This window comes from Apium graveolens, chromosome 9 (assembly GCF_009905375.1).
Source record: "Apium graveolens cultivar Ventura chromosome 9, ASM990537v1, whole genome shotgun sequence".
NCBI classification, from domain to species: Eukaryota; Viridiplantae; Streptophyta; class Magnoliopsida; order Apiales; family Apiaceae; genus Apium; species Apium graveolens.
Genome location: NC_133655.1, coordinates 213,948,952 through 213,968,962, shown reverse-complemented (window position 1 = coordinate 213,968,962; position 20,011 = coordinate 213,948,952). Strand labels below are relative to the sequence as shown.

Genomic DNA, 20,011 nt, shown 5'->3' with positions numbered 1-20,011 from the left:
GAGAATAGCACACAAGAACCTTCACCAAGCATTGCTGAAGCAGCTCACATGTCTCAGACTCCACAAGAACCATCAGTTCAAAGTACTGATAATGGTCTTTCGCATACTCCTGACAGATCAAATCCTGAAGATACAACAGCTCCTACTGAGAATCATCTTTCCATTGCACTAGCTACAATTAATGATCCATTACTGGTTGTTAGTTTGAAAAAGTATCATGCTGTGTTGTTTGTTCCTCTACTTTCATCACTTCCACTTGAGGAATCACATTCAGGTATTGCTAATTTCTCATATATTCTCATGTTTGTATGATTATAAATAGTCTCTTATTTGAGGTTACCTCTATTTATATGACAAACATACAACTTTTCTCAGCCATCTCTTATTTCTTTGCTATATGTGTGATTGAGCCTTTCTGAGAGACTGTGTGAAAATATCATATTTAAAAAAAAATTGAGTGGCAGCCTCCTGTACTGGCAAAAGGAGAGGTAGTTTTGAGAAAAGAATCTTATAAGTTTTTCTTTACTTATAAAGTTTCTTCTGTGAGAATAATATTACTCTTAAAAGTAATATATTGTGTGAGAAGTGATGAGATCACTTGAAAAGAACAGAGAGATTTAGGTGTTACCATGTTTCTGTTTCAGGATCCCATCAGCTACAGACATCTCTTGCAAAGAATCTAGATAAAGGCAAGGCAATTCTGCCTGATTCTGCATATTCTTCTGATGGCTTGTCTGACTCTGACAGTGATAGTGATGACGATGATCCTGATACCACTCAGCTTAAGTCTGCAATTGATGCATCTAAGAAGTCTAATGTTGGTTCTTCTTCGCACTTCACTGACCATCCTTCTTATTACATTGTTGATGCTGAGCATTTCAGATAGACAGAATGGGATTATAAATGGAGACTTGCAAATACTTCTATCTCATCTGCTGTTGGCCTGTAACACATTCATCGGGCCTATGATGAGATTCAAATTCCTGATCCGAAGTTGCATCTTAAGGCCTCAACCATTTCAGTTAAAGGAATTCACTCTGAACTTGATGAAATGAAGAAGTCTGATGCTGGTGTCAAAGAGAAAATTGATGGATTTTTGCTTCACACACCTAACTCAGCTGAAATCAAAAGTGTGAAAATTAACATCAAAGATGTTGTTAAATTTCAAGACAGCATGGCCTCTAGACTTTCCTCCTTGGAAGACAAGGTTTCTTCTATAGGTGACAAACTGGATGCTCTGTTTTCTCTTCTTTCAAATACTGATGCCAAAAAGGGGGAGAAGATAGTTGCTACAAAATGTACACCAGATTCTATTCAGACAAAGGATAAAGATATTGATGATGATGGTGATAAGAATAATGCAGTTACAGATGTTCAAATTGCTTCTACTGCTCAACAACTTCAACATTTCAAGAAGAATGATCCTTCAGGACAAAGGAAGTCTACAGGTGCTTATAAAGCCAAGCACAAGACTACTGATGGTGCTCCTGAGGATGATGATATTACAATCTCAAATTTAGCAGAAGCTAAAGGGATGTTCTTTCCTTACAGATATAAGGAAACAGGTGAAGAGATTGTCTTGTACTACAAAGACAAGAAGTTTGAGCAAGAGAATGCTAGGAGTGCTCTTGGGTATATAACTGAAGAATTTCCTGATCTAACACCTGAAGAAGCAGTTATGCAACAAAAGGAGATCTTGGCTCAAATTGAAGCTGAAGCTAACACTTCTAAAGGAAGAGGAAAAAGAGGCGGTAGATCTTCAAGAGTAAGAGGAAGAGGAAGAGGTGGAAGAACTTCTGGATCAAGGAAAGTGATTGCATTCAACTCTACTTTTCTGAATTTTCTATCCAGAGAAGGTTATGTTCTTGTACAATGAAATGAAGAAGATAAAGAAGTTCAGAAGCCAGAAGAGTTGATTATACCAAGGAAGAAAAGACCAGCCACTGACATTGATCAAGCTAATACAACAAATCAGAATGTAACTCTTGATGCGGACACAAATCCTGAGGTAAAAGCAGATCCTGATGTTGTGAACCTGATAACTGATTTTAACTCTGATGAAAAAGTGATCAAAGCATTAAATGAGTCAGCTCCTTCTCTAGTAATCACTCCTCATATTTCAAAGGCTGATGAAAAAGAAAAGATTGATAGAAGGGAAGATGATCAAGCATGCAAAGAATATTTGCAGAGAGTTTTAAAATCAAAGAGAGAGTTATGGCATAAAGCAGAAGGGAAGACTGATGATTTGTCTTCAAACTATGCTCCTCTCGGCAAGAAGAATAAAAGATGGAAAGACATCCATGTATTCAATTATTCTAAAGGGTTCAAGCATGTTGAATTTGTATAAGCTGGGTTAAGAGATTTTATCTCAAAATAGGAAGATGTTGATAAGTCCATCAAGAAGCCTTCTTGGGTGGTATACAATGAAAAACTGAAATTTATCAAATCTCGAACCAGAGGAGGCATTGGTCATTCCAGTATGGAGATCTTAGAATCTGATCTGCTGGATACAGATACTCTGACAGAAAATCTTGGTGAAAGAATTTCTCCTTCACATCTTGACAAAGTTGAAGCTGTGAAGATTGTTCATAGAAAGATAAATGATAATGATGTCAGAGAAGAGATTCTGTACTTTTTCAGAGATGGTAAAGTAAAAAGCTTTACGTTGCAGGAACTCTTAATAAAGACTGTGACATAATTGCAATACATTCACTATCTTCTTAGAGTTGAGAACAAAGTCACCAGAAACTGGTCTTCTATGATACTTGAAATGATCAGAAGAAGAGTCATGACAAAAGATGATAAATGCAATGGTGATTATGTTCCTGAGTACAGAACTTATACTGGTCAAGAAATGTAGATGAAAAAGGGAGCTGCAGTGCTACAAGTTTTTCTCAACAGTCCTCTGTTATCCTTCAGTCCTGGTCATGAAGATGTCAGTTTAAGATTCATGTTGATTGGTGATCTTGAGATAAGCAAAAACTCAATTTCTAAGTCAAGATCAGCTATCTATCAGCTTGGAGAAGACACTGAAGAGAAGAGAGAGTCGAAGAAAAAGCTTGTTAAAGTCCTACGAGACAAGGAGGAAGAAAGATTGAAGAACTTTCTTGGAACAACTGTCAGTTATCTGAAGATACTGAAGTAAGCTTTACTCCTTGTACATTTTGTAGATTGGTTTTGGCATCATTGAGAATGGAATTTATGCTTCATTGCATTAAGTATAAATTGGGGGAGATTGTTACATATTGAATTCTCAATGATCAGAAGAAGCTCAGGATCTGGCTGTTTGGATGTCATCAGGATCTGATGTACCATCAGGATTTGGTATGTCATTAGCATTTGTATGACATTCAGCATTAGAGGATTTGTTCTGTTCCTTATAATATGGAGCAGATATCTGTTATGTCTGATTTATAGGACTTTATCTGTTTAGTTTAAGATATGTATCAGTTTCAGTTAATTTTTGATAATGCATATCTTAGATTAATCTGTTGTAGCTGTGTAGTATATAACACAGTTTAGGTCATCACTTAGCAGTATCACACTCGAGGATCATTCAACCTAGCAGCTCTCAAGAACATCAATATTTCTTGAGAGGATTTTGTAACCGTTTTTATCAGAAATATAAAAAGCTGTTATATTTTATTACTTGTTCGAAACATTTATACAATTGTATCCAACCCCCCTTAAATAATTGTATCTTTACTGGGCTACAAATCTTCAGGATTGGAACCTTGATAGCCTCATATCTGCTCATATTATGATTGATAGGTTGATTAGTTGGTGGTGAAGGTGGGGGATTTTGTTGAGGTTCTTTGTATGCCATTATAAATTGATTTTAGATCTTAAACTGTTTGTATATCAACATCAAGCTCTGATACCAATTGTTAGGTCCTTAATACAACTGTAGAGGAGGTGAATACAGTTTATGCATACACGTCGAATTAAACACTCAACTGAATGAAACAAATTTGTATTAACTGATAAAACTGATTACAAAACTAATCTCTTAAAGGATCAATAGATATCCTTGAGAGCTGTTAGGTTACATATAAAGATATATTAATTCGTGATACATAAAGTGTAAACCTAATATGTGCTTATATATTGCACATCTACACAATCAATAAGGAATCTTATTCTATTATAATAAGGAATCCTAAAATATATCCATGTATTGATTGCTACAAGAAGTAAAGTCATATACTGATATGTATTCTACAAATCCTTTCCTTCTTCGATATCTCCTGACTTTTATCTGAATTGACCAAATGCTGATGTTAAATACTGATCAGTAAATATTGATGACAAATGTTGATGACGTCACCTCTGCTAAATAATGATATCAAATACTGATAACTAAACTTTGATAGTTTATATACTGATATCATCAATTTCTTCTAACAAATTAAGTTTTACTTAATCATTTGATGAAAGATCCTAGGGAGAATAGTCCTTTTTGTCCTTGTTAATCATCTTTTCTTCTTGACCAGGGACAACAACAACCAACTTCATGGGCTTGTAAGGTCCATCATAAATCATGTTCAGATATTCAGGATTCGATGCTTCCAGACACATGGCCATTTTGAATTTCGAGATTGATTATTCATGAATTTTCAAGATTAAAACGTTGATAGCCTCACATCTGCTCATGTTATGGCTGATTTGGTTTGTGGCTGGTAGTGGGGGATTTTGTTGGGGTTTTTTCTCTGCCATTAGTGATTGTTTTATGGATCTTAAATTGTTTGTGTATCAACAACAAGCTCTCATACCAACTGTTGGCCCTTAAATCAACTGTAGAGGGGGTGAATATAGTTTAAATAATCAAATCGAATTAAAGAACTCAATATAATGAAAAAAAATTATATTAATCAATAAATATGATTACAATGCTCTCTCAAAGGATGAACACATATCCTTGAGAGCTGCTAGGTTATATGAATGATATATCAATGCTCGAACACATATAGTGCTAACCTAACTTGTGCTTATATACTACACAGCTACACAATCAATCTAGAAGATATGTTACAATTGAATAAGGAATCCTAATACATATCCAACTATTGATTGCTACAATAAGTAAAGTCCTACACCCACATATCTTTGTAAATATATCCTCTTGTGATATATCCTGATTTCCAGCTTGACAAATATTGATATGAACAAATATTAATGACAAGTACTGATCAACAAATACTGATGATAAATGATGATGACGTCATCTTTGTCAAACTCTGATATCAAATGTTGATGACAAATTCTAATAGCTAAATACTGATATCATCAATTTCATCTAATATGTCTATTTTTCTTGTACTTTAAAAATTTATATTATAAATTATAACAAGATATTTATATTTTTAAAAGTATTTGTTATTTTGTAACATGATAATTAATTATATTTATAATTTACACAAAAAAATAGACATAATTTTCATTTATTGTTTGATAAATTAGTATATTAATGTAACATTCAAATCACTTGAATGTGACACAAAAGTAATTATCACCCAAAAATATATATATATAAATACATATTTTACAATAATATAAAACTTTTTTAAAAATATAAATTTAAATGACAAGTTTTATAAATTCAAATGATGAATACTTTTATACATACGTAACTAAAAATATTAATATCATTTAATTTTTTTTAATTCTCATTTTTTAAGTTAACTTAATTTATATTTATTACTATTTTATATTATAAATATTAGTCATTTAAAAGTTCAATTAGATATATTTGATTGAAATATATCTTCATGAATATATATATATATAACCTAATTTTTTTGGGACCCATTTAGGGTTAGGGCCCTAGGCCAGCCCTTATTCAGCCTTAATATTGAGCTGGTCTTGTGTCTATGTCTTGTATATATTGCTTGTTACTATAATGCACGAATGCACTTAGAGTCATTGACAATGTAACAGTATTACACTACGAATAAATCTGAAATGTATATTCATACTGGATATGTAATATATAATATTATAGCGTACCAAAGTAAACACTTGAGATGACAATGCATCGTGAAGTACCTCTTGCACTACAAGAAAAATGGTCAAATAACCGTTTTCGGTTGTACTTAACTAAATACGGCCGATTTTTTGATGGGTCGTATATATGAAAGTGATACTAAGTAAATTTATTGAATTTAAAATAAGTTTAATCGGTAAATTTTGACCGATTAAATACAACCGCTAACATTCGACCAAAGACAGTCGAATTTGATCTTGCACTTAAATTTTAAAATCCCGCTCAAAAAATTATTTTTTTGAAAACATTTAAAAAGTCTGCCCAAAATTAAATTCAGACGTATATGATCGAAATATTGTTCTAAATTTGACTGTATCCGGTGAATTAATGAGGACCATAATTTAAAAAGAAATCGTCGGTCAAATTAAAGCACGGAAATTAAAAAAATTTGTCGGTCGAATTAAAACAAGCATGATAATTTAAATTAAAATTCACTGGAAATTAAAAAAATTCCAGATTTCGATTTTTTACACCTTTTGCAAGGTAAGGATCTTGCCTCTCTTTATTTCTTTTTTTCTTTAAATCTTTTCCCTCAGTCTCACATGAAAGGTTCAGAAAATTTTGTCCTATAAAAATAGGATATGGATGAGAAGAGATGTATATGATCACATGACTAAGGGTACCCTATTTTGGAGGACTAGACATGATCATACCATCAGGATTTAAATGAACAGGAAATGCTGACAAGAGACTATGAGTATTTAAATTAAATGTTGATAAAGAAGAGTCGGTATATATATACCTTGTGTGATTGAAGGATCAGTTTCATGTAGAGGCAGGGCATCTAATAAAGGAACTGAAAGAACTTCAGTGGATTTTGGTGTAGGATGTACCATTCCTTCAGTATCCAGTGTCAATATCACTGCATCGGAAGTTAAGCCTACACTACCACTTTGAAGTGGTGGTTCTTGGGTGGCTGGAGATTTTGAAGCTTCTATATCAGTTTGAGATCTAGGTTCTTGTGGACTTCGCTCCTCGGTATCAGAATCAAACTCCTGTGCTTGGCCAAGATGCACACCAATTGTCTTTTTAGAAGAATGAGACTCAACAGTCTTGCAGAAAGATTTACCTTGGAGACCTCATCTGTGAGCTTAGCTGTGGCAGCATCATGCCATTCTTGGATAGATTTGCTAGCAACAGGTGCAAGATCTACTATGTCTGCTACACCACTTTGAGGTGTAGGTTCTTGTGGGACTGGATCAACTATAACTGTTACATCCCTTTGAGTTGCAGGTTCTTGTGTGCTTGATCCATAGATATGACCTTGTTTATTCAGCCTCTTTGTTATCCTCTCCATTTCTCCTGAGTAACCTCCCTTACTCTTCTTTTTAGCTGAACTAGAGAATCAAATATTGTGACAGGAGCATCAGAGTTTGTTTCATTCTTATGACTCTTTGGCTTTTAAGATGAAGTGAATGCATCATGTCCCTCCTCAGCTATTTCATGTTTTGGCTTCAATTTTTATTGAACAAGGTAAGATTTGACCAACTTTCTTGGTATAGGGCTTGAAGTATCAGCACTTAAAGCATCCGTATCTGATGTGCCTTGTGCAGTTGGCAGAACAACTGGAGCTTGAGCAGAATCAGTATCTATTTTTTGAAACTTTGATGATAAAAGAGCAGTGTCTTCATCATCAAATTCTGACTCAACTAGCACAAGTTTTCTCTTAACAAATTCTGAAGGTTGAGAAGAATGAGAAGCTTGTGCTGTAGATCCACCCTGTGCTACATAAATTTTTGTGGATGGTGATTTCTGAGAATCCCTAAATTCGGATCCATTGAATACAAAAATCGTTATCACAAAACCATTTCCAACCAATTGCTCCGATAATATTACCAGGAGTATAACTCATTTCTCTTCAATTAATACAACATCAACTGACGAATAATATCCTATTTAGATAATAAACAAAGATAAAATCCCATTTCATTTTCACTATATTTTTAATAAATACATAAATAATGCATTGTCAAATCAAAAACTATTGTCGTTATTCTTAAAGCATAAATGCATGTAACATTCACATGCTACTTTGTTTTGATACTGCTTTCAGTAAATTAATTGACTTGTCAAATTATATAGTTTATTCAACTTTTGATGCATTTGACAAGACTAATCATTTATTTTGTAGCATTCAAACTATTATTTGCACTGAACTTTTATGTAACCCGTCACATTTCACATGGTTGGCAATAATGACACGTACATCAACAAAATTAACAGCATGTACATCTTCATTACTTTCCTCATCCACAACTGTTAGGCTTATCAAAATTTTATTAACTTTTCATTATCACCCAACTACTTATACTATATAAATTTTACACTCATAAACATATTTCATTTAAACATTAATAGGATGTCATTGTCCACAAATCACAAGTGGTTGCTACGAGAAAGAGATGACGATTATCGTAGTCTTAAGGTACGCGATCCATTAGACTACTTTGTTGGTATACGTCGAGAATGGACATTTCGACATGAAGAATCTGAAAGTCTTACACATGATCTGATTGTTATTGGTGTGAGGGTTCCGCTTCGTCGTTCCCTATCCGTATATCCTCGCCCTGAGGAAACTCTTCCTTGGTCTAAATTTTGGAGAAAAGTGGTTAAAGTTGTGACTCGTATTCGGAGGAGAAAATAACTGAATGTTGTTGCGTATGAGTCGTTATTATATATTTCAAATGGCACAAGATTCAGTTCGTGCTTCAGGTAGAGAGCTTAAGAAAGCGGAGCAACACAGACTATTACAAAATGAGGATTACATTATCGATGATTAAATGTCCAATGAACAAATTTGACTTTAATGTTTTCTTTCTTATTTCTGTTGTATTACTACTTTCACCAGTTTCATGAATTTTCTTCCCATTTAATAGTTTCATTTTCAATTTATGGATGTACCATTTCACACACTTGCAGTACCATTTTCAGACGGTACAAATTGCCATGTTTTCTAAATTTTTTGAAAATATTTTTTTAATGCTCACAATACATAATGTACGTCTACATCAAACAAATAACATTTTTATATATTACGTAGAAATACACTTCTGAAATTCATGATTATGAGTCCTCGTCAAAAAAATCATATTCCTCCGTGATACCCTTTTTCAAGCAACTAAAACCATACAAAATAATTTTTAAATTAAAATAAAAAATATCTACTAAAAATAGGTTTACATCACTTGCCAACAAAGAAAAGTACCAAAATAAATTTTATTTTAGCTGAATCGGCCCGTCTGAAATTCGGCACAGCTTGTTCGGACCCCTCGTCTGACCGCCTTTAGGTGTTACACCATATGTTTCATTTTTTTATTCTCTTTGATGTGAATTTTTAATGTAGTGCAAATCTGCACTATTCTTATGTGCTATATTTATTTCATGGATTGAAGTTGGGGATAAGATTATAATTTTTAAAAAAATTCAATTACATGTTTGTTTTGTAAAAAATAATTCAGAGTTACCCAAGAATTATAATCCTTTAAATTATTTTATCCCGTTTTGTTTGTTTTGTTGGAGCAAATGATAGTACCATAATCCCCTCCAATACTTGGTGAGAGGAGTTATTATTTTATCCTCTCTTACAAGTCATTTTTTATAAGATTATAATCCCCTCATTGTAATCTCATATAAAATAAATTAGAAAATTTAAAAGATTATATTCCAATCCCAAAGACTATCCCTCAGACCATCTCCAACCAAATTTTAAATTTGTACTTTAACACAATTTTAGTGTAAAATTCTTCTCCAGCTCTAAATCTTACACTATTTTGGTGTTACACCAAAAGTTACACCAAATTTAGTGTTACACCAAATTTTTAGAGTTTTTGGTAATGTAATAATTACCCTTGTTCTTCTTACCTTAAACAAAATTATTGGTGTAAGATTTAGTTTATGTGGGTTAGAGATAAATATGAAAATAATGTAACTTTTACACCATTTTGGCGTAGATTTCACACCAAAATAGTGTGATGCATTGAAATGCTCTCAAAACAAACACAAAATAAATACACGATAAAATTATAAAAAATTATAGTCTAATCATCTACTTAATCCTTCCAAACAAATATATAATAAAATTATTTTATCCATATGACTAATTTTAGTGAATTAATTATCCCCGAATTATTATCCCCATTATAATCTCATAAAATAAACATGTCCCTAACTTATTAACAATAAACAAGAGCATCAAATAAAAGTTTGTTTATGATTTTTTTTGTCATTGTAAAACAGAAAGGAGTTGTGAGTCTTCCATTACTAAATTTAATTGTTTATAAAATTTCATCTTTAATTTAAATCCTAAATTTCTACCAAATAATATAAATTTAATCATCCCATCTTTTTTTTCCCATCAGCATATGTATCATTGAAGCTTGGAAACAAGTTCAGTTCTTAACATTCCCATCATCATAAAAACATAAAGATTCCAACTGCATAACTACCAAACAGAATATACTCCCAACTGAATCTCAAGATTCCACAACTTGCGTCTGCATATACATAAGTAGCCTATATATACACCCCCCTCCCATTCCCCACTCATCAACTTTAAAAAAAAAACAGAGCCAAAAAAACAGAGCAATCACAATGATGATGCAAATGCAAAATCAAGAAGATGACACCACCTTTCTCACCACCATCACCCACCAAGAACCCATCACTAATCACCACCAAATCTCCCAAAACAAAAGCGGCTCGATCAAACGCAAACTACTCTTCTCATCAACCTCCCCTGTTTCCAAGAAACCCAACTTTTCACCTTCCCCTGATGTTCTCTCCGGCCAGTCTCTTGAGTGTTTCAAGAAAATCCAACTCCGACCCACGATTCTCCGTCGCACAATCTCCGAACCCATTGATCCGCATTGCGAGTTTTCGAGCACTCGCTCCTCGGAAAATCTTCAAAGAACACTCTCTGACCTTTCTTTGGTTCAGGCCAAATCTCCGGAAACTGACCGGAGAATTGTGCCGGTGGTGAATGCGGTGGAAACTACTCCGAGTTCTTTGACTCGTCGCCGCCCTGTGGTTCATCGAAAAATATGCGATGCTATGAGTTCAGGAATGATTGGTTCAGACACAAAAGAGAGCCCTAGTTCCTTGGTTAGTTAATCACATTATATGTTGTTTGTGTGTATGTTTTTGTTAGTATATTAATGTTTGTGTTTGCAGGAGTTAAAGAAGATCAAGAAAGGCTTGAGACAGATGAGTCAATGGTTTAGTGAAGCTCTTGAAATGGAAGATGATCAAGAACAAGAAGATGGCAAGCAAGAACAACAAAAAGGCTGTGAATGTAAACATCACACAGAAAGTCCCAAGGTCTCATTTTCTTGATTTCTTGAATATATTCTTTTTGTGCGTTTGCGAGAATTTTCTGGTAAATTATCCTTTGAATATTATGTTATTAAAAGCTTGGTTAATCTTGAATTGTTCAAACTTAAGATACTTGAATTGATTCTTATACTTGGATGTTTTGGAATGCAGGGAAAGGAGTGGTCTGAAGCTGAGAATGAAATTGATGAAGCAGTGAGTGTGGATAAAACTGGAGAATGCCTGATCATCAAGTTCAAATGTCCCTGTAGCAAAGCTTATCATATTCTTCTTTCCGGGACCTCCTGTTACTACAAGCTCATCTGATGATGTCCACATTAAGTAGTAGATCAGTATTTGCTCTTATTTTCCGTGTTCAACTTTCCCATGGACATCGCAGTAGTTGATCGATCAGTATTTGCTCTTAACTTCTGTTTTCAAGTTTCGGTGTTCAGTTCATAGGTGTCGATTATGTTTAGGAAGTTCTGTCAAAAAAGATGTAGAAAGTACTTTGCTTTTGCAGTATCAGGGTTACAGTGGTTTACTACCACTTAGTTTTTTCAAGGAATGTTGGTGAATCATCTGGGAAGATTTCTTGTAGTAATACATTAGCTGATTAGTATATGGCAGATAATACTATGATTGAATAGGATCTCAAGTATGCTTTGTTTCTGATTTCAGTGTTTGTTTCTACTGCCAGGCACTCTTGCAGCATTGTGGTTAATGTATATGGTGTATCCACTCTTTGGTTCTTTTCTAAAGAATGTAACTGAATCACTTTAGCGTAAGATTTCCTTTTTAAGGATTCCTTGTTCTGTTAATGAACAATTTTTCTCCTCTTTCTTCCCCCTCAAAACATCATCCATTTTTATTCAGAATTAGTATATCATCACACAAATTATAGAAGATTCTTCCAAAATATGGGTTCCAGTTTTAGTACCTAATTTAAAATTTTGCATAGGCAATTTTTATAATGCTGCATAGTATAAACCCGTTGCCGCGTAACAAAATACAGCTTCATACTTCTTTGATTGTTCTAATCTGTTTAGAAAAGTACAGCTAGCTACTCGTAAATAAGAAAGAATGACATTATTGCAACATAATCACGTTAAGTCGATGCAATAACTAATATGATCCCTTTGTACTGGAAAATGCTGAAGGCTATGGTGTATAAATATGTTATCAACAATCGATACATAAGGGGTTCAGGGTTCTCTAGCCACGAGATACAAAATGAAACCATTTAGTACAAGATAACAAACACCTCGATAAATGGTATACAAAATTTTGACGATGAATTCCAATGGAAAATTCGTACAAAACTGACGTCATATCAATCAGCACCAACAAAATACTTTGTTTTGGACAAGCGCCAACAACATAATTTGTGTTGAATATGAACCTGTAAGAACATAAGTGTGTGTTGGGGACTGGTTCCAATTTCCCCCAAAAATCCTCCATGCACTAAAGCCATTAAATATAGCATTTCTCCCCATACCTGAAAATACAATTATTTATCATAAAACCTTTCAATTTTCAGTGTGCTGTGTGTACTTGTCTCCAATCATGCCAGTCTAACCTGATATGAAAGGGTAAATGCTTTTTCAATCTTCTTCCATTGGTACCTCCGGAATATCGAACCTGTCTTCCTCGATTGTTTTGTTAATCACATAAGCAGGAGAAGGTAAGGGCCAGTTAAGAAAACAGGATGTTTGCGGACGCTGGGCCTCCACATAGAAGAATATCTAACCAACAAGAAACAACTTGAGAAACAGGCATAGTTCCTCGTTTTATCTGACCAGCCAATATTTTCTACAAAGGGTAAATAAAAAAAAATATATGAAACATATATATCTAATAAAATTGGAGCTCTTTGTGTTATAACATTTATTAAATACCCTTAATTAATACTGCTGAAATACAACAAATTTCATCAGAGAACTTCTCAAATTTCACGACACATCTGTCTAAAGGCAGTAAGTTGCCACTCGAGCAGACCAAATTAAAGAATCTCAGACTGGAAAACCTCAGAAGTTAGAAGAGGACCTTAGGTAAACATTATATTAACAATTTTGGCAAAATAGTATAGCTGAAACAATTTGTGTTTCATTACATTTACATATTAGTGAACTTTGACAAATATATATCTACGTATTAGTGAACTTTGACGAATATTTGATTATAGATTTAATTATTTTTTTAACACGAGCATGCAAATAATTTAAGATTTAAAAACCAATGACATTAAACTTCCACCGAATCAAAAGGATATCTATAGACATTAAGTCATCTTCCTTGTCCCCGCGATTCCGGCTGTTTCTCAGCTCTCTACAGATTTCAGGAGTAACCTGCATTAGCACAATTATAATTAGTTGCAACATCATGTAAGAAGAAAATTATACAACTTCAGAAAGTACAGTTCTTACCAACTTATGCCATTGTTTTTCTACAAGAGCATTGAGGTTGAGTTTGTCCTCTTTTACCAGTTCATTTTTGTACCTGTCACAAAGCTCATAAGCTACATACAAAGTAAAAGACCCAGACAACTAATAGAATAAAATCAATTGGAGAAACGCAGACAAACTAATGGGAAAATAAAAACTCAACCCTGTACAGAATTTAGCTTATGGAACTCGGATACTGGCAATCCTTGATCATGTTTTTACATCAAATGTAAAAAGTTAATCATTAGAAATTACAAATAAGAAACAAACCTTTGCACAAATGCGAGAAGTGATTGATGCCAGATCACAGGCATTGTTCTTTCCTCGTTAAGAAAGGCCATAAAATGTTCAACCAAGGCATCAAGGACACGATATGGCAAAGCATACTTCTTTTCAACTAAAAGCTTAATGAAATAGCTGCACCAAACACCCAAAGCAAAAGATGGAAAATATGTTATACATTTCTGATGACAATCGCCCATATAAACTAGCATGTCCAAGAAAAATTATTGGACATATAAGTTATAAATGTGAAAAAACAAGAGACCGCAAAAGCGGAACAGATATCATATTCACGATTGAACAGAGCTCCTGGTCTATTTTGTCAAGGTTTAACCTATTAAACAAAGAAGCATTACTACTTGGCAGCAGTTATAGAAGTTTTCATCAATCGAGAATATTTGAGGGGAATGGGAATTATAATTTTCCGATCAAAGTATAAAATCATCATATTATTACCTTGTAGTGCCACAGTATTGCATCTCAGCCAGTTTCAACAGCGCAACACTGCAAATCCATTCAAAATGTCAGTTTGGTCCCTCCAACAAAAAAAAATACAAAAAGGAAAGAGAAATAAGTAGACAAAACACAGAAGAATCTTCCAAGACAAGTAAACACAAAGAGGTCTATCACATATAATGGCAAAAAAATTCCACATGAAACGGGTGTTTCACACAAGTAGCCTACCAAATTGATCCTTTACATGCACCTTATGCTTATGCAACAAGCCAACAAACAACAACTATACCAACTTGTAGAGAAAAAGGTTATACATATATGCATTAGTTTAGATGATTCAAAAGCTGACATCAACAGGAAGTACAACAGTACTGAATCTCCAGACCTTGAATGAAGAGGAGGAATAGAGACTTTTTGAATGATGCTTCCGATGATGACAGCCTCTCTCAAGTTGCAGGTCCTTGACTGCAAAAAAAGTATGTTAGAACCTAGAAAGTTCTCAAGTCATGTCAAAGCAGATCCTGATATTAGAATGATTCTCTGAATTTACAGTATTTATGTTAATGCAGATAAGGAAATAGTGTCAACTTCTGCCATTTATTAAAGTCAAAGTATTCAACATTTTCTTAGACAAACTTATAGGGTGATACGTCACAGAGAAAAACTTTACATTATACCTATTTACCTATTCAGCTTGTAATTTCCCACATAATATAGTCCAATTGTTTTCACTACCAACTATACAAGCTCCATCTTTCGTGCATATAATATATCAACAAACATATATAAAACATATATATACATACCTCGCACAAAGGAAACAATATTCCCTTATTAAAGGCAGCTGGTTTGTACAGAGATTTTTTTAGAGCTTGATATAACGCAAAATGCAGTCTCTTATTCTTGCGAATATCTTCTCTAATTCTTGGAAGTAAGACTAACTTGTAAAATCGTTCTGCCTTCTTCACACCGAAATTGGAAGAAAATATTCTTGTGGCTTGGAACATCGCATTTGGAGACCATTTTTCAGGTTCAGTCAGGTACAAGACCTCCTCCCAAAATTGCAACGAAGGGATGTGCTTAAAAGCTTTTGGTATCTTGCCTGCCGTGTACTTGTTGAGAAGTTTGCCAACTCTGCACATTAGAGTTAACATGATTAATTAAAATAAATAGTTTGTACAATCAAATATACACCGGGAACCCGTCAAGTTAAATACCCACCCCTTGTATAATTCTATGATGGACTCGTCCAGTTTAGGCAACGGTTGCTTTTCTGCAAAACAACAAACACGAGTTTATGTACCATATAAATTCGAAAGTAAAAAAAATAGCCAGATAAATGAAAGGAGAAATATATAAGAACTTGACTGCTATATTCTTACATAGAGCATAGATCGTTATTCATTGATCATAATAGGGCTATTTACAAATGAATATGTCAGCAAATTATAAGAGTTCAAAATAATAAGATGCATGTTTTATAATATAGCATTAAAAAAATCAAAGTATGATAATATACCTGAGGAAACTTGGGCATCGTTTTCTTTGATCTTGTCTACAATGAGATCTGCCAAGGTACGCTGTGGCCGGGGGTCTTTTGATAAGAACGCTTCAAGTAACTTCTCATCATCCTCATCAATCTCTTCCTGTTTAGTTACAAAGAATGAACCTCAGTACAAGTTAACATCTGTTCAAAAAAGCGTAAGTAACGTAATAACTAAAATTTCAAATATAAGCACACTGGTCACTTATCTATCATTAGACACAAGCAATAAAGAGACTAGAAATACTAAGCAGCACAATTGATGCTTGTCTTCTGTCTCCTTTTTTTGCCAATCTTCTGCTTATTTCTAGCAAACTTACAGAAAAGATGAGGAGAAGTAGAGAACTAGGTTTGAACAAGAAATGATAGACCAAGACCAGATTAAAGGTACTAAAATAAAAATATATCGGCGACATGGTACAGATACAATTTAGCTTTTACACCCTTACCAATGAAGGGTCAACTATAACAGCTACAATTTGGCTCAAACACTCTTCATTCTTTCTTATTACCAAGGTTAACCAGTTATAGCAAAGATTAAGCTTCTTTGCCCTTACTTCAACATCTCATTGCAAACTTTCCAAATATAATCACTTTTTTGAGTTGCATGACAACAATATAATTCATAAATGTGTAATCTTATTTATTTTTCTTAGTAAATACCAAGATGATTCTTTGTGGAACAAATAATATTTCAATGAGTTTCTTTATCTGATCTATATAATATAAAATTAATGAAACACATCCAAAACAAATGAGAAAAAATAGCAAGAATATGAATTAATTTAAAATAATCTGACAGGCTCAAAATTTGACTAAATGCAAAACAAACAGTACTCAGTTTTCACTTTTGATGAAATACATCATGTCTAATTAAAACATACAACAATTGGACCTAGAGAAAAGAAAAGATAAAAAAGATATGTGCACCAACTCATTTAAGTACAAGAGAAATAATTCACCTCATCGCCGCCATATTGGCTTTGAGTCTCTGAGAACCCATTAAATCGATCAAGGTCCTCTTCCTCAAATTTAGCTGTGTCAGTCTTTTCTTTGAGGGAAGCAAAATTGCTGGCACCAGGAATCTGAGCCTCAGTCTCCTCCTGTATTTCCTTCTGCTGAATTAGAGCTTCCTTCAATATCTTGGAGCTCATGCCCGATGATATAAGCTGTATACATTTTTCAAGATACAGAGAGGAGGAGACCGTTAGCATTTAAAGATACAAACATATATATAATGTATGTATGCATATATGTAAAGGGAGAGAGAGTGCCTTATGTTCTTGCTGGTGCTGTTTGGGAGCTTTGGTGTGTTTCTTGGAGGATTTTGATTTGGAGTCATCCTCGGGGAGGAAAGGCTCGGGATTTTGGTTTCTGCTTCTCTTCTTTGTCATTGATGAATCAGGTTCAAAGTTGAGTCTTAAAGCAAATGGCAGAAGTTCTCAAAGCAAAATCCTGATCAGGATATTTCAGAAGTTCTGCTATATATTGGTGATCAAAATTTTTATTTACCAGAAAAGAGAATTAAATGGATGATTATTTATGTTTAAAGTGATAAGTTCCAAAGACATTGAAGATAAACAAACTATATTAAAAAAATACATTGCTATATACATGTGTGTGCGCGTGTGTGTGTTTGTGTGTCCATAGTAGAAGCGGATGAATACAAATGACAATACAAGGGTCACGAGATTGGTGAATAAAATGAATGTATGACACATCCTTCATTAAGAAATTGAAGGTAAACAAAATACATCATAAAATTTCAGTGATATATACATGAGTGTGTGTGTGGGCGCATGTAGATTCTTAATTCTAAACACACATAATATGAGAAAATATAAAAACTCTATACTACATACTTTACATATTCTACTTCCGACTGTAAATATGTTGACTGTGTAAAAGGTACCAACTTTGCACCATGTTTAATTGTCACATGGACTGTAAAAAATAGGAAATGAAGTTACATGTTGGAGCACTAGTTTACGAAGTACATACTTCAGGTATGAAGATATACATTGGAGTTCTAGTTAAAAAAACAGAGTCATGTAAAGTGTTGTGCGCGTGGAGGGACGGACCCAGGGGTCCTGATCGCCCCTGAAATCAATATTATGTTGTACATATATTGTGCTATGGTTATGCTGTTGTTCCGGCATAGTTATTTAGCGATTATCCTTTTTGTACAGAAAACCCAAGTTCGAGTCCCATTTTATTAACTCTTTCACATTATTTAAGCAATTTTGCAACTCATTATTTCAACAACTTTGCAGTAATCTTAAAAACTGCTGTAACAAGATGATTGTATGGATTTGAACATGCAAAATGAGGCATCCAATGCCCTCAATCTCAAAAGACTATATATAACCAAAAATCACCTACTACATAATAATCTTGTAACTTACAAACAAAAAATATTTTATCACATACATTTTCTAAAGTAATTTGGATAAGATTCTATTAAATTTTCTGCATAAAAAATTACAATTACGGATCCTCTTCACATATTGCTCTGTCCGTCACTGTGTGTGTGCATATATTTGTATTCCTCTAAAAAGTAAAAACACAAACCAAGAGTCGAGTTTTGGTCAATCATTTAATGTTCTTCTCAATTCTCTAGGTTGCGAGTGGATGTTTATGTGTACATTTAGCTGACCGGTTTCAGAGCAAAAAACAACTTTAGATCTAATTCGAGTAGCTGTCAGGACTCAAATTTGTTTTAGTCATTTATTGAACTTACAAGGGCATACACATGTCTGCTTAAGCATTTATTCTGCTACGGCAAGACGACATAAGTTATAAATAATTCTCAGTGGACTTTCATCAAACACTTAACACGCATTAATCAAAACTTGCTTATCGTATATTAAATGGAGTGTAAAAATCAAAACTTGCACAAGCTAAGGCTGTATCGATATTAAATTAAAAACATATCATTAACTAAACTAACAAACTTAGCAAAATTTAAATTACCTGAGTAACTAGAATGGAGATGAGCGCCCAGAATACACGACAAAATTTTAGAGCTGCTGCGATGTTTAGGTATTTGACACTGATAGCAAAAAATAGTAACAAAACAGATTAACAAAGATATTGGGCTTTACTAATTTTCTCGTGGGCTGAAAATATTCTTAAGGGCTTCCTTTAGTTTTGGGCTTTTTGGCAGCCCTTACAGTACAATCCAATACCCAAATACTCCTCTAACCCATTCGGTTCTCCCTATCGGGGGACGGGGAGTTCGACACGGATTTTAAAACTCCTCTAAAATATAGTTATTTAAATTATTTTGAATTTTTTTAAACAAAAATTTAATATTAACTGTTTAAAACAAGAAAAAATTTAAAAATAAATTACGGAAATATATTTTATATTCACCTTAATATGTATGTGGAGTGTTACAAAAATATGTCGTGAATTGAATGGGACGGAGGGAGTATTGGTTTGAGTCTTTGAGATCAGTTATTTCAATATTTGTTGTTACTTTTGATGATTTAACGATGTAATCCTTACTTTTGCACACTTCGGGTGTGTTTGTCATTGTTGTTGTAGATAAAAATATCAGTTTTTTTGCTGAAAATGACTAAAAAATCGGTTGGTAAAATTTTAAATGCTGTTTTTTTTAAAGTATTCTTTGGCTTATATTTGTGTAGCTGTAATGTGATTTTTTGTGATTGTTCATCTATCATTAAGAGCTTAACGGTATTGAGAGAGTCACGAACCTTTGATTGTATTTACATGAATTATAATGAATAGAGAGAGGATTTGTAGTCCTGGAACATGATATGATAGACATAATTTAATTAGATCGAGAGATTAATATGCGAATTGTGAAACTAATAATCATTGGTTCTTGATAGTGTATGTTTGTACTTTGTGTATGTTTGTACTTTGCATGACCACGAGAGTGGCATTCAAATGATAGTTGTAGGCACTAAG

The 20,011-nt window shown here is 33.5% G+C and overlaps 2 protein-coding genes across 4 annotated transcripts; one reads left to right on the top strand and one right to left on the bottom strand.

The window, feature by feature from the left end:
* The first annotated feature begins 10,531 nt into the window (after window positions 1-10,531).
* On the top strand, window positions 10,532-12,086 carry LOC141686937 (uncharacterized). Its single transcript, XM_074492049.1, has 3 exons — window positions 10,532-11,143; window positions 11,213-11,359; window positions 11,525-12,086. Exons 1-3 carry the CDS (start codon window positions 10,634-10,636, stop codon window positions 11,675-11,677), a joined length of 810 nt encoding a protein of 269 aa, XP_074348150.1. The 5' UTR covers window positions 10,532-10,633; the 3' UTR covers window positions 11,678-12,086.
* A 338-nt stretch (window positions 12,087-12,424) lies between these two features.
* LOC141684276 (bystin-like) lies at window positions 12,425-19,180 on the bottom strand. 3 transcript variants are annotated; one of them, XM_074489180.1, is made up of 13 exons: window positions 19,049-19,180; window positions 17,350-17,553; window positions 17,038-17,244; window positions 16,052-16,178; window positions 15,754-15,805; window positions 15,339-15,666; window positions 14,918-14,997; window positions 14,533-14,580; window positions 14,065-14,211; window positions 13,777-13,849; window positions 13,623-13,698; window positions 12,930-13,034; window positions 12,425-12,848 (listed from the first exon to the last, which is right to left on the bottom strand). In XM_074489180.1, the coding sequence occupies exons 2-12, from the start codon at window positions 17,467-17,469 to the stop codon at window positions 12,955-12,957; spliced, it is 1,338 nt and encodes a 445-aa protein (XP_074345281.1). In that variant the 5' UTR covers window positions 17,470-17,553; window positions 19,049-19,180; the 3' UTR covers window positions 12,425-12,848; window positions 12,930-12,954. The 3 variants fall into 3 exon arrangements, with proteins under 3 accessions (XP_074345281.1, XP_074345284.1, XP_074345283.1); XM_074489183.1 differs by having other exon boundaries at window positions 17,350-17,530; window positions 19,049-19,177; XM_074489182.1 differs by having other exon boundaries at window positions 17,350-17,556; window positions 19,049-19,155.
* Between the last annotated feature and the right edge of the window lie 831 nt (window positions 19,181-20,011).